This window comes from Myxine glutinosa, chromosome 14 (assembly GCF_964187855.1).
Source record: "Myxine glutinosa chromosome 14, kmMyxGlut1.1, whole genome shotgun sequence".
NCBI classification, from domain to species: Eukaryota; Metazoa; Chordata; class Myxini; order Myxiniformes; family Myxinidae; genus Myxine; species Myxine glutinosa.
This window is the reverse complement of record NC_136274.1, coordinates 39808398-39831503: the sequence shown is the minus strand read 5'-3', so window position 1 is coordinate 39831503 and position 23106 is coordinate 39808398. Positions and strand designations below refer to the sequence as shown.

The window sequence follows — 23106 nt, the reverse complement described above, 5'->3', positions numbered from 1 at the left end:
ACTTATGACAAAATTAACAATGGGGGAACAGCCAAATTTGTTGTGTTTCATTACCAAACCTTATATGAGATGCAATTGGAACTAAAACAAACACATTCGTGGACAGGCTTCACCTAGGTAAGTTTACCAATGGTAAAATAATCAAAGCAGCACTTGAAGGATTCCAGAGTGAACGTTCTAAACATACACACAATTAAAAGGTACAAATCAATCAGTATGGGAGAAGCAAACATAAACCGGCACATGGATACCGCTCTGAAAGCAGCAGGTTCCATTTTGCAATGCAGTTTTGACAAGAACAAATGTAACAAACCCCCCCAAATTCCCCTCAATCCCCTCGACTCCCCAGAAGTCAGATGGGAAAGCAATGCAGAAAGTGTTGACTTGGTTTAATAAAAAGAAAGGCAAGAAATGAACAGGAAATTTGGCTTTTCCAGAAAGTTGGATCACAATTGTCCGAACGGCTCAGGGCACTCACCCAGTGGAAGATAAGCTTCCCTACCAAAGCTTAAGGGGAGGGTAGCCGTTTCACGACACTAAGTGACCCAAAAACAATCCAGGAGCAGGAATAGACGAGACGTCGCTGCTGTCTTTGGAACTTCCAGTTTGGTGATGCTGGTGGGGATCATTTACACAAAGTGCATCGTCATTACAAGGCAAGATGGTTGGTTAAAAGGAAATGCTTTGTGCATTCTTCGGCTAAGGCTATTATTGTACAAGAGCAGGGCCTCAATAGCTCACTTGCTCACAGTTTCTGCCACAACTATTTGTAATTTTAGAAGTTGCAGCGACACAAGTGTTGCCAGGATGGCCTAGGCCCTAGAGATATGCATACTCGCCTCTAAGATGTCTAGCCTGGGTTTGAATCCCGACCCAGCTATAAACTGTCAATCTGGTGTTTCACAAGCAGGGTCATTCATCAATGTGTGTGCCATCCCCCGGATGAACATTAAACTGGCATCCCGTCTTTTAGCATTCGTTGGTGGACCTTAAAGACCTCACGGTATCCTTCCCGAAGAGTAGTCGAGCTGTCGCCGGCACCACAATTCCTGCTCTAACTACTGCTACAAAGTCAATTGCAAGCCACCCAGAATAATCCTCGTCAAGAAGCTTCTTCGGCAGAACCAACGCTCTGTGACAAGAGTATGGTACATCAGAAGCGACATGTGGTGCAGGGAAAAGACGTGTTAGCAGAAAGTGCTCTAGACATGGTTATCCATCGAATGAGAAAACAAAGCGGAAACAACACCAAACTATTCATTGCACACACAAAGGTAGCGTTGGACCACAGACCGAAGACTAGGTAATGGATAGGTGTTTGGTTTAAGACAACACTCGAAAGAAAGAAACACTTTGAGGCAAACTCCGATTATTCATATCCGACTCTATCCCCACATTTTGCCAACATTGGATTGTGCAACACATGAAAGAGGATGCGGAAGGGGAGAAATTCTACATCCGCGTGACAGGTTCCCACCTACTTGTTGTATGAGAACGATAGGCTGAGTTTAAATCCAAGGGCAGGGTGTTCATCTCTCGCCTTCCTGTCGTAGTAACAAACAAAGTGAGGCGGATTGTTCCCACAAGTTAATGCTCAGAATTCCAGGACCCAATTTTTGCCACAGCATGCAGCTGTCATCTCAAACTACAATGTTAAATAAAGAACCAAGGTAGCTATGCAGGAACAGATTCCTGACAACTTGAGGTGTGAGAGAGGTCAGAGAGAAGGGGCAGGAGGAAAAAAAAAATCATAAAGAATTCCCTGATAACTTGTGCAACATAGAGAGTTAAAACCTGTATGATACAACATATCATATGCACAACATATCACACATTCCCTGCTTGCTTCCGTCAGCAGGTTTGTATTCACGTGCTCGAATATTTTACTGGTGCTCGAAGCACCTTTCCAGTTAGAGTTGCAGTTTCACCGACACTGGTGGATATATGCGAGAGCTCTTTCAGTCTTTCACGATGCCCCTGAAAGAGGTGGCGTTCAGTTCTTCCTGGGTCTGATGAGCCAAAGGTTTGATGTGGAGGTGCAGCTGGTCCTAGAAGGGAAGTCCTCACTGCGCAACATTGTCGTTAAACTATTTTGAAGCAACGGCGGAACCTTGTTCAATATAAAGGTCCAGCAGGCAGTGGTGCAGGCCAAGTGACCATGACTGGCAATAAGGATGTAGTTTCTACAGCTTAAAAGGAGAGACAATTGTTCAAAGATGTTGTGTGAACTGTTCAGGATCTGATCGCTGCACAAACATCGTTTCCACAACCCACTTCATCTAACGGCCCCTCTGCAACAAAACATATTTTAAACCAACTTTGCTCCTAAACACATACAAGAGCGAATCACTTTCAACAGTTCTCACTCAAACAACAAAAACCTGAGACCTAAGATTGAGCACAGGCTCAATGTCCCAGGAAAAAAAAAAAATGGGTCACCGTGGTTCCTGCAGGATGGTGACCAGTTGCTTTGCTGCCCTGGCAATGTCATAAGAACACTGTATGACCTGCTTTGTCAACTCCTGCACATCCAGGGTACCGCTAGCTCCGTTGGGCCCTCTAGAGGCACGCTGGCATTCCGCCGCGAGTCTGGAAGCGCTGCCCGTGAGGAGTTGTAGCGCCGGGCGGACGCTCTCCACCGTGGGCCGCTGCAGCAATAGTGGCACACACAAACCGTCGGGAAACAATGTGGAGATACCCGCAATAAATCAGGCATTTAATGACTTAAAATGAAAACCTAGCACTATACTTCCTTACAATATAAGCACACGTTCTTATGATTGCCTTACATGAGATTAGAAGTGATCATCTTCAGCAATATCATTTAAAGGGCATCGATTGCAAGCGACATTATCTGGTGATGAAAGCCAATTAATTGGGTCGAGTTTTGCTCGGGACGGATGAGTAATAATGAAAAGGAAGGGGGAAGACCAATGGTCATCACCCGCGGAAACTTCACGATCTAACAGACCGGTTTTGTAACCTGAAATCATGCTAGGTGATGAAAATAAACACAGTGATTATCTGAGTGACTGAGGTTAGTACAACACGGCAGCAATCTTAGAAAAGAAAGGAGATCCCAGTTGGCAGAAGACAGACAGAACAGGGCCTGCTTTTTGGACTGCAGGGCAACAACAAATAACCTCTCAGCTGTACTAATGGGGGAGGTGTTAGCATCTGTTTCACCAGGAATCAGTACAAACACAGGGACTCAGAAATTATCCTTGTCCAAATGACCTACCCTGTCCAAATATACGTCACTTCGCTGTGAGAAAGAGCCTGCAGAATGCTGTCGCCATTACGGGAAACAAAGCGAGGTGTTTACGATAAGAAGTACCTTATATACGAGCAGGTGCGATTTCAAAGTGAACGTTCCGTGCTTTTGTGCCGTCTTAGTGTTTTCTAATCGTGCCAACAAGAGAAAAGGATTGATCATTTTATCGCGTTCCAGGATTTGCAACAAATCGAGGAACTCCAACTGAGGAATTTGCAAGAAAACGGCATGAAAAGTGGACCTCGTTGACGACGGCAAGAAGGGAATTGTTGTGTGTAGCGACCATTTCAACTTGCGCGTACAGGTTGCTTATGACTACGTACCGAAGTCGAGGCCACAAATTTATCATGATGGACCTCCTGTACCGTGTGCAGTGTGGAACATAATCGGAATACCTCAATACAACTTTTTGAATTTATTTCGTTCATTCAGGTTGTGTAAGCTTGGTGTTGGCTTAGCGGTTAGGGTGCCGGCTTGGGATCCGAGGATCCTGGGTTTGAATCCCGGTTGATCGCTGAATTGACACCAGAGGGGTTGACTCAGCCTGTCATCCTTCCGAGGTCGGCAAATTGAGTACCAGTTCACTGGTAATTCCCTGCATGTCGCAAGAGGCGAATAACAGGGTTGGCGGCAGGAAGAGCATCCGGCCATAAAACATTGCTTCAAAAAGGGGACCACAGTGCCCAAAAAAGGCCAACCCCTGCTCTGTGGGGAAAAATGGCCTCTAAAGGTGGTTCTTCTTCTTCTTTCCATTCAGGTTGTGAATATGAATCTTTACACACGCCTTACGTTTTCACGGTATCTGTGTTTTGCATCCTGGGATAAGTCGTCAAAGTACTTGGAGTATGCCATCGTGCGTCTACCACGGCAGCTGAGCCGTCACGTTTGTTTGTCTCCCGTAATGGCGGACTGGCTTCATTTCCCGGAGCGACGTGACGTCATTGCATACTAGCTATGCTCTTGTTAGGGGCATCAGCAGGATCAGTGTAGACGTGAGGGCCCACCCAGGCCAAAGTGCCTGACACATTGTGACACAATGCTTTAATGAATTCAAAATGGAGTCGACGTGAATCTCTAACTTGTAAACTCAATGCCACAGAAGTCTGTCACCCATCAAGGGAGCTGCCGATGTGTTTGTGTTGATGTTTGGGCGAATTTGTTTTCGTTGCTAAAGGATTTGAGAGGATTGCTCTGCAGTCTAAAATACAGGCCACAGTGTGTTCGAAACTGGAAAGGAATCTTTTATGTTTACGTTTCCAGTTGCAAACAGTCATGGTTATCAGGTGCAATTCGCAACACCTGCCTTCATGAGCGGAAAAGTTTGCCACCATGTATTAGAAAAGCGTAATGGCACGAGCACTCAGGTTTTGAGCGAGTGCAGGATTGACAGGATTTTGTTAGTGGTGAACAGTCATGCGCTTCCTTGTCAAGAAAGGAGCAGCAACAGTGTGAGTCTGTACCGTGGCCTTTTGGCTGGCACGGCACAGATAGCAGATATGAGAGGTCCAAGCAGCGGCACACATCCGTGCGCCACGGCCGCCATTACCTTTGGAAACAGAGCTGCAACGTCATGTGCTGCAGCCGAGATTCTCTCTGAACAAGGTAAAAAGCTGCAAAAGGAAATACATTTGTGACCGATCACCATGCAGATATATACTCATTTTTACTAAAATAAAACAACACAACAACAACAACAACAACAACAATTAGATCTCAAATTCTAAATGTATAAAGACTAACTTTCCCCAAATCTGTCGCCCATAATGTGCTGAACAATGAGGAGACGATGGTGCTGGAGACTCGTCTAAATGATCTGACTGCTGAATGTGCGAACGCTTATTCCCTCCACAACACCAGTGGTATAAAGTGTCGCAATGCTCGCAAAATCTGTCAAGACAGGCTTTATTCACGATTATGATTTTTCATATTCTTCACGATATTTGTAAAAGCGAACATACAGTTGGGGTACCTAGCAGCTATGATTATATCCGAGTATGCAAATATATGCAAAAAAGCTGAAAGTTCCAAAAATGCCCTTTTTTCAGAGCTTTGATTTTAGGCTTTAACAAATATGGGAAACATGATCCATGAGGATGTAATGAAAGGCATTCGTATTTACCATAACGGTGAGCCATTAAAAAATAATCTATTAATTTTTTTATCACAGTGGTATATATACTATACACATTACACATATATATGATTTAGTAAATTTTATCATCACAGTGGTACATATACAGTGCATTCAGAAAGTATTCAGACCCCTTCACTTTTTTTCACTTTTTGTTATGTTGCAGCCTTATGCTGAAATCGTTCAAATTCATTTTTTCCCTCATAAATCTACACTCAACACCCCATAATGACAAAGAGAAAACAGGATTTTAGAAAGTTTAAAAAAAAATTATTAAAAAGAAAAAACTGAAATATCACATTGACATAAGTATTCATACCCTTTGCTATGACACTTGAAATTTAGCTCAGATGCCTCCCATTTCTCTTGATCATCTTTGAGATGTTTGTACACCTTGATTGGAGTCCACCTGTGGTAAATTCAATTGATTGGACATGATTTGGAAAGGCACACACCTGTCTATATAAGGTCTCACAGCTGACAATGCATATCAGAGCAAAAACCAAGCCATGAGGTCGAAGGAACTGTCTGCAGAGCTCATAGACAGGATTGTGTCGAGGTACAGATCTGGGGAAGCCTACAAAAAAATCTCTGCTGCATTGTAGGTTCCCAAGAGCACAGTGGCCTCCATAATAATTCTTAAATGGAAGAAGTTTGGAACAACCAGGACTCTTCCTAGAGCTGACCGCCCAGCCAAACTGAGCAATCGGGGGAGAAGGGCCTTGGTGAGAGAGGTGACCAAGAACCCGATGGTCACTCTGGCTGAGCTCCAGAGATCCTGTGTGGAGATGGGAGAAACTTCCAGAAGGACAACCATCACTGCAACACTCCACCGATCTGGGCTTTATGGCAGAATGGCCAGACGGAAGCCTCTCCTCAGTGAAAGACATGAAAGTCCGCTTGGAGTTTGCAAAAAGCACCTAAAGCACTCTCAGACTGTGAGAAACAAGATTCTGTGGTCTGATGAAACCAAGATTGAGCTGTTTGGCCTCAATTATAAGCATCATGTCTGGAGGAAACCAGGCACCGCTCATCACTGCCCAATACCATCCCAACAGTGAAGCATGGTGGTGGCAGCATCATGCTTTGGGGGTGTTTTTCAGCAGCAGGGACTTGGGGACTGGTCAGGGTTGAGGGAACAATGAATGGAGCAAAGTACAGAGATATCCTTAATGAAAACCTGAAACAGAGCGCTCAGGACCTCAGACTGGACCGAAGGTTCACCTTCCAACAGGACAATGACCCTCAGCACACAGCCAAGACAATGCAGGAGTGGCTTAGGGACAACTCTGTGAAGGTCCTTGAGTGGCCCAGCCAGAGCCCTGACTTGAACCCAATCGAACATCTCTGAAGAGACCTGAAAATGGCTGTCCACTGATGGTCCCCATCCAACCTGACAGAGCTTGAGAGGATCTGCAAAGAAAAATGGCAGAAAATCCCCAAATACAGGTGTGCAAAGCTTGTTGCATCATACCCAAGAAGACTCGAGGCTGTAATGGCTGCGAAAGGTGCTTCAACTAAGTACTGAGTCAAGGGTCTGAATACTTATGTCAATGTGATATTTCAGTTTTTTATTTTCAATAAATTTGCAAAACTTTCTAAAATCCTGTTTTCTCTTTGTCATTATGGGGTATTGAGTGTAGATTGATGAGGGAAAAAATGAATTTAAACGATTTCAGCATCAGGCTGCAACATAACAAAATGTGAAAAAAGTGAAGGGGTCTGAATACTTTCTGAATGCACTGTAATATACACAATACACATATATATAATTTAGTAAATTTTATCATCACAGTGGTATATATATACTACTGTGTTAAAAAAGTATCCGACCTTTATTTTTCGTGCGTAAAAAAAAAGAAGCTAGGGAGGCGTTGATTGGTGCACGTATGTAGGCGATCCTAATGCGCATGCGTGAATTTTTTCCCACCTGCAGAAGCTGTCATTTGACGGCAGACCGCCGATGAGTGAGGACATGTAAGTGAGCGCCGTCGGATTTTCGTTTTTGACAAAATGACGGAAAAACTTGAACAACGCTACTGCATCAAATTTTGTGTCAAGCTTGGCGATTCCCAAGTGGAAACGATCCGCAAGATTCAACACCGTTCATTCCATTATGAAGGAGGATTTGGGCTTCAGGAGAATCTCAGCGAAGTTCGTACCAAAGCTGCTAACGATTGAGCAGAAGCAACTCCGTTTGGAGATCGCACAGGACATGCTGGAGACTGTGAACAGCGATCCCGGCTTCCTCAACACAGTGATCACTGGCGATGAGTCCTGGGTTTATGGGTACGACCCAGAAACCAAGTTGCAGTTTTGATGCAAGTTTGATGAAACACAAAATTTGATGCAGTAGCGTTGTTCAAGTTTTTCCGTCATTTTGTCAAAAACGAAAATCCGATGGCGCTCACTTACATGTCCTCACTCATCGGCGGTCTGCCGTCGAATGACAGCTTCTGCAGGTGGGAAAAAATTCACGCGTGCGCATTAGGATCGCCTACATACGTGCACCAATCAACGCCTCCCTAGCTTCTTTTTTTTTACGCACGAAAAATAAAGGTCGGATACTTTTTGAACACACTACGTATATACACATATATATATAATTTAGTAAATTTTATCATCACAGTAGTAGACATATGGGGCCATGTACATTGTACGTATGTATGCAAGAGTGCCAGAATATTTCACCATTTCACCTCAAACTCTCTCCAATGTTGTGTAAGAAATGAATCGAACCTCTCTCCCTCAATATTTTTTGTGCTTGCATGCCTCGAGATCACAATTTGGCCAATAACATCAGCCCGCTAATACATACGCACAAACTAACAGTGCTACCTTTAAAGTGGAGTATAAACACACTGGTGTTGTCTACCTATGGGTGTATAAACAAGAGTGCTTTTTGGGAGCATGTCCAAAGCACGAAAAACAATACTATTTGTTAATGTGGTCACAGAAGAGAGGTTCAACTGTTATTTATTGTTGCTGAAATGACAAAATTCCAGGTTCCACATTATGAATTCCAATGCGGCAATTTAATTGAGCTTACCCATATTATCCTATTGGTTTAAGGGAAACGTTAAACCAGCGAATTTACGATTACTGGATAGTAGGAGTGCATTGTTGGACAAAACTGAACATATATATACACACATCTACTCTGAAGCATATTTGAAGTAGCCAATTCAAACTGCTTGTCTGTACGCTGGTCTCAACACCATACATCATCGACGCTGCTATTCAGAGGTGTCGTATAACTTGAGAACGGATTAACGGATTTCAATAAATCCAACTACGGTGGATTCAGGTAACTCCCGTGATGTTTGTGATCAAAAAAAATTTTTTTATGGGTACATGGACACGCGTGTAAAAACTGAAAATGCCAGCACGTGAGCCGTTGGTTATCCCTGCACGGAGAGCAGGATCTCCCAGGAATCCTTTTTGTTTTCTTCCCCAAAAGATTAGCCATCGCAGCAAAGATTGGTATATCCGTCAGCGTCTGCGAAGTGACGGATCTGATATTCTAGTACTCATAATAACACAAGGCAAAAAAAACCCAGTTTGTGTGTATGTGTGTGTTTATTCGTGTGTGTATGTGTGTATGTGTGTATGTGTATGTGTGTATGTATGTGTGTGTGTGTGTGTGTGTGTGTATGTGTGTGTATGTGTGTGTGTGTGTATGTGTGTGTGTGTGAGTGTGTGTATGTGTGTGTGTGTGTGTGTGTGTGTGTGTGTGTGTATATATATATATATATATATATATATATATATATATATATATATATATATTTTGTCGCGATCCCGTCTGTGGAATGTATCCCAGCACGGAATACGGACGTAAATGTCCGGGCTTCAAGTAATCCACGTAGTGAACCAAAAGAGACGTAATCAACACAATTGTGTTTTAATCGGCCTTCTAGGGGTAAGGCACGATGCTTTATTGGCTCGATCACAAAAACCATGAAAGGTAACAAATGGAATAGGCTGCACAAGCCTGCAGGAACGGTCGGCCACAGACGCTCCAACCAGACGCAGGTAAGATCCTCGCGGCTCCAATCGACGAGCTCCGGGACTCGAAGGATACCAGGATGGAATACCACACAAGGCCGCCAGGAACGGTCGGCCAGGAGCTCCAACACGAAGCAGGCAATATAGGACTCACAGTTCCAATCTACGATCTCCGGGAATCACTCGTTCTCTTCCGGAATCACTCACTCGTACAATCCATAACTATAAACGATCAGCAAAACTCGCTGTCGTGAGGCGTAACCAAAGTTCCCTCGCCTCGAGGCCTCGAACCTCCGAGCTGCGTCCGTATCATGAGATGGCGGCCGCGCTCTCTGACCCTCCACCAATCACGTCCCGACTCGCCTCCCAATCGCGTGAGGCTCCAAGGAGGTTACGTCAGTGGTGGGCGGGGCACTCATTTGGGTGAGAACAAAGGTGGTTTCACCGGGGGTTTCTCACAGTCCTCCCCCCCTAAGTAAAAACCCCGTTGAATCGACGGCGTTTTTAAAACCAGTATTTGTAGTAGGTGCAAATCACATGGCAAGATGATGGCGGGAATTGCTAACAGGCAATTAACGCAATTAACAATTACTAACACTTGTTAACAACAATAACGAAACAACGCAACAATACAACGCAACGCAATGGCGCAACACAATAACGCAACAATAACGCACTTATTAACGCAACAGGCAATTAACAGGCGTTAACAGGGTAAACAATGAACCAGTTTTTTTTTTTTTTTTTTCACACACAATATTAAACACCATACACCCCATTAACATCTACCCCACAAGAGTTACACTTCACCCAAAGCACAATAGAGAAACAAGGGAGCCAAACTCAAGGTGGGGAAACATTTACAGGAGGGAAACGGACCGAGACCTAGAGCGGCGGGTTCTCCTCCGGTGTCGAGAACGACAGTCATATGCGTAATGACCCCTTTCACCGCACTGGTAACATCGATCTTTCGGGTCGAACGGCCTGCGGACCAAAGAGCGTCTGAAACGAGGCCGCCGCGACATGCCATTCGACATCTCGACGCACACACGCGATCCGCAAATTAACCTTCCATCAAGGGCTCTGACCGAATCTTCAGCATCTCGTGGCTCTTCAAACTCAACAACTGCAAATCCAGGTGGGTTTCGAGCAACCCATACGTTGCGGAGTGGTCCGTAATGTTCGAAGACCCTCCCTAGCTCGGCTTTCGCTGCTCCATTGCCCAGGTTTCCCACATATACCTTAGCATTAGCGTTCCTGCTGAATCGCGACATGGCGGGAGCGGTCCCTGAGGAGCACGGCACCTGAGGTTGGCTTGACGGGAGGCTCGGGTGGACTTCAGCTGACGCAACGTCACCGTCGGAAACTGGAGTCGAGGCGCTAGGCTCCTCGGGCCAGAGTGAAGATATGTCTGACTCCGCCACTCTCTCCGCCTGTTTACTCTGGGCCCTAGGGACCCCCCCACAGGTCAGAGTCAATGACTCCTCCCTGGCTATGGCATCATTGCCAATCAGCAAGGAGACCCCGGGTATAGGGTAGTAGGGTACCACCACACAGGTCACTGGACCCTTAAAAATGTCACTCCGGACCTCGAGGAGGGCAAGGGGGTACCGGCCAAGAACCCGGTCAATGCCCCGAAGGAGGGTATACTCGCCGGTATAACGCATCTGAGAGGCCGGAACTACCCCCACCCGGAGAACACACCGTGTCGCCCCAGTATCCCGAAGGTATTTGGTCTCAAACTTCAGCATCGAATCGGGGCCACCCACTAAGGCTGTCCCTGAATACTCCTGATGCAGTGGATGAATGGAATTAGCCCCGGTGGCAGTGACCTCGGTCACCGATGCCACCGTCGTGTGCGAGGGCCCGGCGGATGAGTTCCACTGATCTCCCTCCGACTTAACAGGAGGGTTGCCTCGGTAGGCCGGACTGGCGGGATTAGAGAAACAGCGGTTTTCACCGTGCCCCACGCGTTTGCAGAAATCGCACCAGGGCCCTGCCCTGGTCTGCGGCTCGCGAGCGCCCCCAGTGGAGGTCATCGGAGAACCCTTCCCCTCGATCCAGCCGCCGGGCAGACGGGGGGCGGTCTTGATCGCAGACTCCTCCGTCTTACGAAGCGACTGCGTGACTTGCAGCATTTTGCACGCCAAAACATGTTTATCAATAAGGTTGACGCAGTCTGCCAAGGAAACAGTGTCCTTGTCGACAAGAAACAATGCTAAGTCAGGCGGAAGCTGTTGATCGATACGGTAACGCACCAGGAGTTCCGCAACCGCTTGAGGTAACTCCACCTTGCTCCCCTTGAACCATCTCTGCAGCTGTTCCAACAAGGCCCGCGAATGTTCCTCATAGGTTTGACTGGACTCACGAGTCCAGCTGAAAAAATTTCTCCTATAAATACATGCGGACACCGCATAGGCATTCAAAATCTCGGCCTTCAATGCCCTGTATTTGTTTGCGTCCTCGGTTGCCATCCTCGCATATACCTCCCTCGCCTTCTCAGATAGATGGCTCACAAGATGGCCGACCCACAAGCTCTCATCAATGCCACCGGCAGCCAACAACTTCTCCGCCATCTCCAGATACGCTTCTGGCTTCGTGTCTCCCGTCCAGTCCGGCAAACGAACATGAACAGTTTCCGGGACTCTTGCAGCAGACCCCTCTGCCCGCAGTCGTTCAGTCAACATTCGCAACTCATGCTCTCTGACGCGTTCAGCTTCTGCTGCCGCATGCTCTCTCTCTGCTGCCGCCGCACGCTCTCTCTCTGCTGCCGCATGCTCTCTCGCTGCTGCCGCTGCTGCCGCACGCTCTCCCTCTGCTGCCGCATGCTCTCTCTCTGCTGCTGTCTCTGCTCTGTCATTCTCCCTGTTATACATGTCAAGTTGTTGAACCGGAGTCAGCCCGGTCCAGAAGGGCGAACGCATGCATTTGGTCATGATGGGATCGCTTCCTAACATCTCGGGTTGAGTGACCGGGTCAAGGCTGCTTGCGTCGCTCACCTCGCCACCCACGTGACTGTCAACATGATCAGGTTGAACTCTCACTTCCCTGGTCGACATAGCTTGGCTACGAGTTATCATACGACCAGGCACAAAACACAACCTCAAACACAACGCTCAAACACAACGCTCTGTTGGGGAAATACGACACAACTACGCAATATCACCCGCACATCAAATTGCCAATGAGAAAAATACCACGTACAAATACTCACGTTTTTTTTTTTTTTGGTTGTTTGGAGGGATCCGAGGCTATTCGCTTATTCTTTGTCGGTTGTTTGGAGGGATCCGAGGCTATTCACTTCTCTGCCCAAGACAGCGTCCTACGGCGAGAAAGTTCCTCCCAGACGGCGTCCGCTGGTGAGAAGGCGATGAACAGATGCCAGAAGATGTCGTCCACTGCAGAATTCCCGTCTCAATCGAATGGCTCTTACTTGAATGATCCTAGGACGAGCAACCCATTTGTCGCGATCCCGTCTGTGGAATGTATCCCAGCACGGAATACGGACGTAAATGTCCGGGCTTCAAGTAATCCACGTAGTGAACCAAAAGAGACGTAATCAACACAATTGTGTTTTAATCGGCCTTCTAGGGGTAAGGCACGATGCTTTATTGGCTCGATCACAAAAACCATGAAAGGTAACAAATGGAATAGGCTGCACAAGCCTGCAGGAACGGTCGGCCACAGACGCTCCAACCAGACGCAGGTAAGATCCTCGCGGCTCCAATCGACGAGCTCCGGGACTCGAAGGATACCAGGATGGAATACCACACAAGGCCGCCAGGAACGGTCGGCCAGGAGCTCCAACACGAAGCAGGCAATATAGGACTCACAGTTCCAATCTACGATCTCCGGGAATCACTCGTTCTCTTCCGGAATCACTCACTCGTACAATCCATAACTATAAACGATCAGCAAAACTCGCTGTCGTGAGGCGTAACCAAAGTTCCCTCGCCTCGAGGCCTCGAACCTCCGAGCTGCGTCCGTATCATGAGATGGCGGCCGCGCTCTCTGACCCTCCACCAATCACGTCCCGACTCGCCTCCCAATCGCGTGAGGCTCCAAGGAGGTTACGTCAGTGGTGGGCGGGGCACTCATTTGGGTGAGAACAAAGGTGGTTTCACCGGGGGTTTCTCACAATATATATATATGTGTGTGTGTGTGTGTGTGTGTGTGTGTGTGTGTGTGTGTGTGTGTGTGTGTGTGTGTGTGTGTGTGTGTATGTCTATGTATGTATGTGGATGTATGTGTATGTGTATGTGTATGAGTATGCATGCATGCATGCATGTATGTATGTATGTATGTATGTATGTATGTATGTACGTGTGTATGTGTTGTGTGTTGTGTGTTGTGTGTTGTGTGTTGTGTGTGTGTGTGTGAGTGTGTGTGTGTGTGTATGTGTGTGTATGTGTGTATGTGTGTATGTATATGTGTGTGTGTGTGTGTATGTGTGTATATATGTGTGTGTCTGTGTGTGTGTGTGTGTGTGTGTGTGTGTGTGTGTGTGTGTGTGTGTGTGTGTGTATTAAAAGTTAAATTCATGATGTTTAAATATGTGTGAAGACATTTATTTTCCCACCATTGTGGGAATTGGGAATAGGAGAGCATGGGAACATCAGCCAATCACTTTTCGGCTGTCTGTAGTGTGTTCCCACATGGGAGGGAGTTTCAGACACACCATGGGAACAAGAGTTGGAATAAGACACATGCAACAAAGACAATAAAACAAATTATATATTTTTCTATTATAAATGAACAGGATTGTAAATAACCAATGGACAATGGACATATGTGGGAAAATTACACGCCGAGACCAGGCATCGAACCCAGGTCCTGTTCGGTTCCCGGTGTGGGTGCGTAATGTTCCCACATATGTTGAATGGATGTTTATATTTTTTCTTCCTAAATATTTTTCCTGCATATTGAATTATATTACTAATAAAAAACCCTTTGCATGTCCTGTACGATTGTGAGTATATCATTTGTTTCGCTTTATGAATGCATTATTTTTCATTCATGCACCATGCTGTACGTCAGTTGTGCTTCAGCAGTTTCTTTTGAAAGAGCTCCAATCCTGGATGGGTCACCATTCCAATGCAGGGATACTCGCCTGAAGCTGGTAGGAATTTGGAATTTCGGCAAAGTGCCGGCGATAACTCACGTATTCACTCCATGAATGGCCCTCGTGTCTGTGTGTCTGCGAGTGTGTGCGCAATATGTGTATATCACAATAACACACACAAATTATCTTAGTCTAGTCAAATTTCTGGGAAACGTGAATTCATGAGGCATTTTTGAGTAAAAGCAAGCAAACCACTTTTTCTGGGGTAGTTTTTCGTGCTGAATACGAATCTGTTGTTTGCCAAGCCCAAAAATGCGTAATTAGGTCACTAATCAAGGTCAAAGGTCAATGAGTGCAAAATTCAAAATTTTTGAAAAAATGTTTTATTTTACATCACCTATCTGTACATTTCAATTATTTTACAGTATTTTGTCTGGTAAGGTTACTACAGCTTTTCACAATTATGAAAGTAAAGGGAATTGTGAAGGGAAAAAATCAGATTTTTGTGAATATATCCGTAATGAAGCAACTTTTCGTTTTTTGACATACTGTTTTAATTCACTTGAATTGTTGCCTTAAATACCATCAGTGAAGTGGTTTACCTGAGTCCTATATAATAGCAAGATTGTTTTCTACACTAAATGTCAATATTTGACTAATTAGCCACTTAATTAAGGCTAACGGTCACAAGGCGCAAAGTGCACTTACATGGCACAAGGCGCAAAATGCACTTCATGGCAAACATGTTTGGAGTGCAGGCAGTTGATCATTATCACATGTATTCTTAATTAATCCTGAATCAATTGCAGTCTGTCAGACTGATTGGCTGGAAGGAGGAGCCATCCAGGGGAATGCCAATTAGCTTAACTGTGTAAGCTCTGACCCCCCCCCCCCCCCTACTTTGGCCTGTTTCGACATGGTGTTTCACTGGCATTGCACTTGCAGGCCTCAGTGCAGAACTGTTTCCCCCACTTCCGACAAGAGCAACTATCAGAACTGCAACCTTTCTTGCAACCACACTGAGTAAGTTCTCGGCATCCCTTTGGAATTGACGGTAAAGTTGTAAGAACCGGTGACAACTTGTCATCAACGAGTTTCCATCCACAATCAGTCGGCGGTGGCAGATCTGTCATTGGATTACTGGCCTCTCTCCAAATGAAACTTTGGTAGTTTGCACGCTCTATGTGGAACTTTGCTGCATCACTAGATGGAGGTAGGGTCTCTGTTGCATGGCATTTGTTGAACAGTTTAATGCGGGCTTGATTACAGTTCTCAGATGGTTCCTTGTAGATATGGCAAATGAACTTTTCAGCATCTTCTGTGACCTTCTTTGATGGTGTCGGAAACTGCTGTTGTTGGATCTTTTCAACTGCTGTTGGTATATCCAACGTTGACGTATTGGATGGTTTGATGTCTCCAAGACCGCTTTCAGCAGATGGCCCCCTCTGCCAGGCAGCTAACTGAGTAGCTTGAAATGTATTTTTGCCATCTAGGGTAGAGTCATTGATGTCAATATTGTCGCCAGAAAAATGCACAAATCGTCCCGAAACCAGGTTGCTGGTAACAACTGCCCCAGTTTCTTGATCAAGCGCTTTCAGAGTGTTTTCAGCCATGGCAGTGTCATACCTAAGAACCCGGTTATAGCTGATTATGTGCCCAGCATTAAGGAATAGCTCAACTAATTTCTTTGATCGAGTTGACTGGTGCAGCGTCATACCCATTCCAACGTGTTTAGGCGGTGCCTTCTTGTCTCCACATACACCATAGACCATGTCTTGTCCAATGCTAAGGACCCTTGTCTTCTTCACCCAACCAGTTTCAGACATCTCACTTTCGTCAAACTCAGCATCGACACTACTTTGGCCTCCAAGCAAGATATTCACAAACATGAGTACAGATGGTGGTACACTTGCCAACTCTGCTTTTTCGCTTACATCGCAACCTTCGAATGCAGGATGTGACATGATATCACTGCGGAGTTGCAGAGCAACGTGCACTAAAGACAGAAAATGATCATCCTGTTGTCTAAATATGGGAATATAGTCTGCACTGTTCTGACCGCACACCATTTCTGAAAGAGGTATGTGACTGAAATGTCGTGGAAGAAGCAAAGTTTGTTTCTCTGAAGGCGCCAAATTTCTTAGCACAAGAAATTCATAAATGTCCCCAATGCAATTCGACAAAGTTTCTTTAAAAGTCCCCAGTCTACTAAGATACGATGTAGGAATTGTGCCGTCGCACTCACTGGCTAACTCTTTGTACCTCTCGAACACTGCAGATAGTTCAAATACGTGCCCTTTCTCAGCAGAGTGACGCAGCTCTTGACACAACCATGATATCGCCATGTCTGCTGATTTGCTTTCAGTTTCCGCCCTTTTGACATCCCTAAAGAATTTACTAAGACAGTTAACATGGTAACATGCTTCAGCTGAGATTAAATCATTCTCATTTGCAGTACGGACTAAGATGTTATGTACAAATTTAGCTTTTTCCGTAATTTCATTACTCATTTTGAAGGTTGTGACACGACTTGTCTTCTGCTTCTTGTCAAAGTTCTGGCAGAACATACACAATGTCCAGTTCATCTTAGTAGTACTACTGCGTAAAAACGGACATGCTTCAGCCGAAACACTCTTTCTTTCAGGATCTTTTTCGTTTTTCGATTGTTCCTTGGCTAGCTTAGCATTTATTTTCCCCTTGTGTGTGTATGCAGAGTAACATAGCTTATGCCATTTAAGTTTGGGGAGACTTTCTGGAGGCTCTGCAAAGAGAGTCGAAAGCCTGTCCACGGCTGATCGAAATTCATAGTGTCTAAGTTTGCATCGGAGCTCGGTCGCCTCTCTGATGGCAGCAATACCCTGGTTTGTCTGGTTGAAAATCGTATCTTTGACCTGGCTAGTTCCCTGACAAATGATACAAAGTTCAAACGACACATCCTCACGCTGTCGCTTGAGGCTGGCAATAGGTTCCATGGTTGGCCTGAGGGGAGAAACAGAAACCAAACTAAGCACCAGGCACGCATGTTCTGACCATGAAAACTACAACGTTGTATGATATACTGCAACAGCCCTTAAATGATCGAATAAGCGCAGGCAGTGTTGGCCCGGGTTTTAATCTTATTCTCAAAGACACAAAGTAAAGCTTCTTCAAGACAAAACATCTAACCGATATCACTAATTCATTAGTGGTAGATGCATTAGGCACTCATCGTCAATGCCCATGCCCTGCCTGTCTTTTTGCTACTGTTAGGTAAATGTACATGTATGTAGGCCTGCCTATGATGTGAGATGTCAAGCATACATTACACATTTGTATGTACATGTATCTCACCAAAGAAGAATGCATTCCTTTACTTTCATTTGATTTTATATTTCATTTTTTAACAATCTTAAAAAGACCCTTACCTGTACTCCTGAAATGTTTAATGCCTGATGCCTAGGGTACGAACTAGATGGCTTATGCTAGGCTATTAGATTCATTCTTCATCATTAAGGGTCTATTGAAGAACACCCTGCTCTGTCTGAATGGAAATGATTTGACAAACATGGCAAATGCATTGGGGTCAGAAAGATGAAGCCACTTTCACTGTTGAGTGAAAGGGATGGTTTCAAGTGCAAGTAACTGTTACGTCATTGCAAGACTTTCGCACTCATTGACCTTTGACCTATGTTGTTTACCGGTGACATTTAGATTCTGTCTTTATAAAATCTATCTCTAGACCATCAATAGGAGCATAAAAACTCTGCCCCATTGTGCATTTAGAGGTTAAACTGCAAGCAAATTACGCAAAAACTAATTGTCGCCCCTTACAGAGATAAAGGCAAATGAGCATAGATGTGTCCTCACGTTTTCCTTTAAAAATAAGATTTTGAAAAGCTTTAGCAACCTTACTAGACAAAATATTGTAAAATAATTGAAATGTACAGATAGGGGATGTAAAATAAAGCATTTTTTCAAAAAAATTGAATTTTGCACTCATTGACCTTTGACCTTGATTAGTGACCTAATTACGCATTTTTGGGCTTGGCAAACAACATTCATATTCAGCATGAAAAACTACCCCAGAAAAAGTGGTTTGTTTGCTTTTACTCAAAAATGCCTCAATCATTCTATAAAGGCACATTTTCAGATTTTTTGACTAGGCTATCTTGGGAAATGGAGCATGCATAAGCTGGTAACACATGGCAGAGAGATAAAAAAAAAAATTGATATCTTTGAAATAGATTTGAACTGACAATGAACTTGTAAACATGACTTGCCCACATCAGCTTGCAAAATCTAAACAAATACTTCCCACTCCCCCATCCTCCCTTTTCCAAGCATGTGTAATATGTAGATAGCCCCTATATGTTGTGTTGAGTACAGTGGCAGGTATATACGTGCAACACACGAGTGATAAAATGGACAGAATTAGTACCAACATTAAGTGCTGATGGCTTATTTCGAGGGGTTCTGTTTAAGCATTCCGTCTTCATTTACAGAAACTCGATCAAACCGAATCCTTGTCCCTCCATCCTCAATTGAAATCACACAAAGTCAGAAAGCACACAAGGAAGTTCCATGGTTATACACTGTAATGATTGCCATAACATGCAATCAAAACAAAACAGGTAGTGCAGAGCCACACAGAGTTACAGAAGCATCAATAAAGACAAGAGAAGAAGTACAGGTAGGTGAAGCTGGTGGCAAACTGTTAGTAAAAGTGCATCTTCCATATAAAACAGAGTCCACGTGGGCAGGTAGCCTTCACAGTGACACGCCGGTTTTAAGTTTTCCATGCAATGACAATCCAAACTGCAGCGGTGCAAAACCAACACCCAGGCAAAAGGCGTGGCCACAGAGGGCCAAGTTGCAGAAAGAGGTGAAAGTGGTACAGGTAACAGAGGGAAGAAGATACCAGTGGAGAGAGTTTGGCCTGGATGGCCGCAGAGATTCCAGTGCGGTGGGTGGGCGCTCGGCCCTCGGCATGAGGCCACTAAAACAGCCTGTGCTTTGCCTGGACTTGCGAGGCGCACCATGCTCTGTCCCTCCACTAGGACAAGGCATAAAGCAAAGGGAGGCAGAAAAAGGCAAAAAAAAAAAGGTACAGGGAGCAAAAACAAAAGCAGCAAAAAGAAAGTACAAAACAAGAAGAAAAAACAAAAGCAACAGGGAAGGGATAGAAAAGAGAAGATGGAAATGAGACAAATCGTGTCAATACGCACCTAGGTGTTTTTATGCATTCGTTCTTTAAACAAGCGCAAAATAGCTATGAATGACAAAATGTCAGCCAAATGCAAATGCTTTAATCAAAGAAGGCGTTTGCTTCCGGCTAGGTGCAAGTTTGGCAGAACAAGAACCATCACAGGAATGCACAAGCATATTGATGATTTTTAGATTCAGCTAATCCTAGGAACTAATGATGGCGAGTGATGTTTCGGAAGAAATTCAAGAACTCCAGCACACTGGTTAAAGCCCACAGTGACATCGAGATGTGAAGACATCAAAATCGAAGAGGAAGAAATGAACCTTTCCATATGCCTTGGATACAAATTCAAACTACAAAGCATCTGAAAATGCAAAGTCCGGCCGTGTCCATTTGTATTCAGACGTCTTCGTCTTTGTCTTCTTCCGAATGTCCAAAATAACGAAAACAGTTTTTAAAAAAAATACAAAATGAAAATTGATGATTTTATGCAGCCTTGACCCTTTGAGCTATAGATCAAAAAAAAAAAATCAGCTTCTAGCTGTTGATTGGTGAACCAATTCTGTGACCCAATATGCAAATTCTTAAAATTTCAGGTCAATTGGATGAAAATTGAGGATTTTATGCAACCTTGACCTTTTGATCGAAAACAAAAACAAAAAAACAATCGTCTTGTAGCTTGTGATTGGTGAACCAATTCTGTGACCCAATATGCAAATTCTTAAAATTTCAGGTCAATTGGATGAAAATTGACGATTTTATGCAACCTTGACCTTTTGATCGAAAACAAAAACAAAAAAACAATCGTCTTGTAGCTTGTGATTGGTGAACCAATTCTGTGACCCAATATGCAAATTCTTAAAATTTCAGGTCAATTGGATGAAAATTGACGATTTTATGCAACCTTGACCTTTTGATCGAAAACAAAAACAAAAAAACAATCGTCTTGTAGCTTGTGATTGGTGAACCAATTCTGTGACCTAATATGCAAATGCTTAAAATTTCAGGTCAATTGGATGAAAATTGAGGATTTTATGCAACCTTGACCTTTTGATCGAAAACAAAAACAAAAAAACAATCGTCTTGTAGCTTGTGATTGGTGAACCAATTCAGTTACCTAATATGCAAATGCTTAAAATTTCATGTCGACCGGTTGAAAATTGACGATTTCATGTGATGCTGACCTTTGACCTTTTGATCAAATTATTAATTTACCTTCTCAATATATTCTCATAATAAAGCTTTGCTGAAAATTTGACAACAAAACTCAGATGGTAAATTTAAATTTCAGGTCAATTGGATAAAAATTGATGATTTTATGTGGTGCTGACCTTTGACCGATTGACCTGACAAAGTTATTAATTTGCCTTCTCTGTATTATAATAACAAAGCTTTGGTGAAAATTTTATGACAATAGCTCAAATGGTAAAAAGATTATGGCCCAGACAGACACACACACACAAACACACACACACACACACACAGACAGACAGACAGAAGTGATTGCAAAACCCCGTCTCTTGCTCAGGGGACAGACTCACAATACAAAGGGTGATGATACAAGCTGATTCAATGAAAGGAAGGATGCAAAGTAAAACATTATTCTGCTGCGCATTCAGTTAGAAAGCAGCAACTTTGTACCACCACCTGTACCACCACCACCACCACCACCACCACCACCACCACGGTAACACTGGTTATCTGCAAACTCGGTCTCAAAATGCAACAGAAACAGCAGTCGTCACCTTGAGGTGTGGCTTAGATAAAAAGCAGGATCAAACGTATTTCTTTAGCACAGGAAACAAAAGAGAAAGGGGACAAGCAAGGTATCGGTATGAGTTGTGATAGTAATGCAATAGTGTAAACGATGCCTTTTATATGAGCACAAATAGATGGGTTTGCCACACAAACGCTACCAGCCATTAGTGCCGCCTCCTTCAACATGTTCATCCGTAGAATGGGGCACCCAGAGAGAGAGAGAAGCCCACTTCCTACCTGTCATGGTTGCTCTCCTGCGCAGCTCTAAGGATTTCCTGGATGTTCTTGGTGATCTGCTCCGTTTTTCGAACGACGTCTTCAACGCTGGGAAGCTTAGAGTCAGGACTCAAACCTGCAACCCTGGTCTCCATGGTTTGTGAAACTTCTGGTTCAAGTCCAGTAACTTCATCTGCCTCTGCTGGGCTGCAGAAACAGTGGGTCATTCCTCGTAATGTCAGATTTCCAAAATCTTACCTTTTGACTTGTTTGGGTAAATTGTTTATTTATTTATTTATCTATAAGGAAATACAAGAAAATCAAGGCAACAGGAGGAGGCCATTTTTTTCATTACCCCATGCACGCGAAGCAAAAAGCAGGGTTAAGAAATGGGTTCACTTCTGTCCATCCGTCTTTCTGTCTACAAATGTCAGTTTATGATTGAGCAACAACTAATTTAAATTGAACGTTGTATTTTAAACATGAATCGGAAAACAAACCTGCCGGTTCACCGTACTTTTTCCATGAATTCATAAAGATGGCACATGTGTTGAGTGGAATGAGTCTTTTTTTTTTTTACTCTGTGTGCCCACCTGGCAATTAAACCAAATTGAAAGTCATTCCAAACAGGAAACGTGCTGTTTCTAAGGACACATACAACAGGCACAAAGTAATGCAACATGTTCGATAGGGTGGTGTAATAGACACTGCATCAACGGCGAGAAATTCTGGAATGAATTAATTTATACGACTTTTACAATGTTTATTTCATTTAAATCGAATTATATACTTGAACACTGTAAAACACAGATCACCTACTTGATACTTCCAAGGACCTCAAGTTTTATAGTACATGGAAGTGCTAAATAGCGTGGTTTACAGGGCCGGCGTACAAGGGCGGTGTATATGGGGAGTGTATAAGGGTGGTGTACAAGGATGGTGTACAGGGGTGGTGTATAAGGATTGTGTATGGGGGTCGCGTATGAGGGTTTTGCACAAGACTGCACTTTAATATCGCTAAACCTCCAGCTAAACTTTGCTAATATATAGCTAACCTTCCAGATTGATAGTGCTAAACTGCCAGATTTTTTTTAACGCTCTTTAAAGTCATTACTTTATTTAAATTGAAGTATGTACTTCAATACTGCACGGTGTAACGTGTTCTATGAACTCTCGAGTTATACCCGTGTGATATCCACACCTCAGCATTACCACCTGATCAATGCAATATCAGCACATCAATCAATCACTTTCTTAAAAAGGCACTTTTGACTTAGAAGCAAAATGGCAAAATGCTATAAAAAATTCCATAATTCTCATGTTTTTACCGTAATTTTCCAGTTATAAACCGCATCGTGTATAAACCGTACTCCCTACGTATAGATAATTTTGAAAAACAAACTCGCGTGTAAACCGCACTCAAATATAAACCGCAGCTGTGAAATAAAGATGACCATATCAAATTACAATTG

The 23106-nt window shown here is 44.0% G+C and overlaps 1 protein-coding gene across 1 annotated transcript in view; it reads right to left on the bottom strand.

Annotated features, from left to right (window-relative positions):
- Positions 1-370: 370 nt before the first annotated feature.
- LOC144888771 (ARF GTPase-activating protein GIT2-like) overlaps positions 371-23106 on the bottom strand; it is a 49803-nt gene continuing 27067 nt past the window's right edge. The window contains exons 7-10 of the mRNA XM_078767964.1: positions 21656-21841; positions 19373-19507; positions 4821-4884; positions 371-2648 (exon numbers count right to left, since the gene is read on the bottom strand). Of these exons, the coding sequence (XP_078624090.1) occupies positions 2436-2648; positions 4821-4884; positions 19373-19507; positions 21656-21841 (598 nt within the window). The 3' untranslated portion in view covers positions 371-2435. The remainder of the gene's footprint in view (positions 2649-4820; positions 4885-19372; positions 19508-21655; positions 21842-23106) is intronic.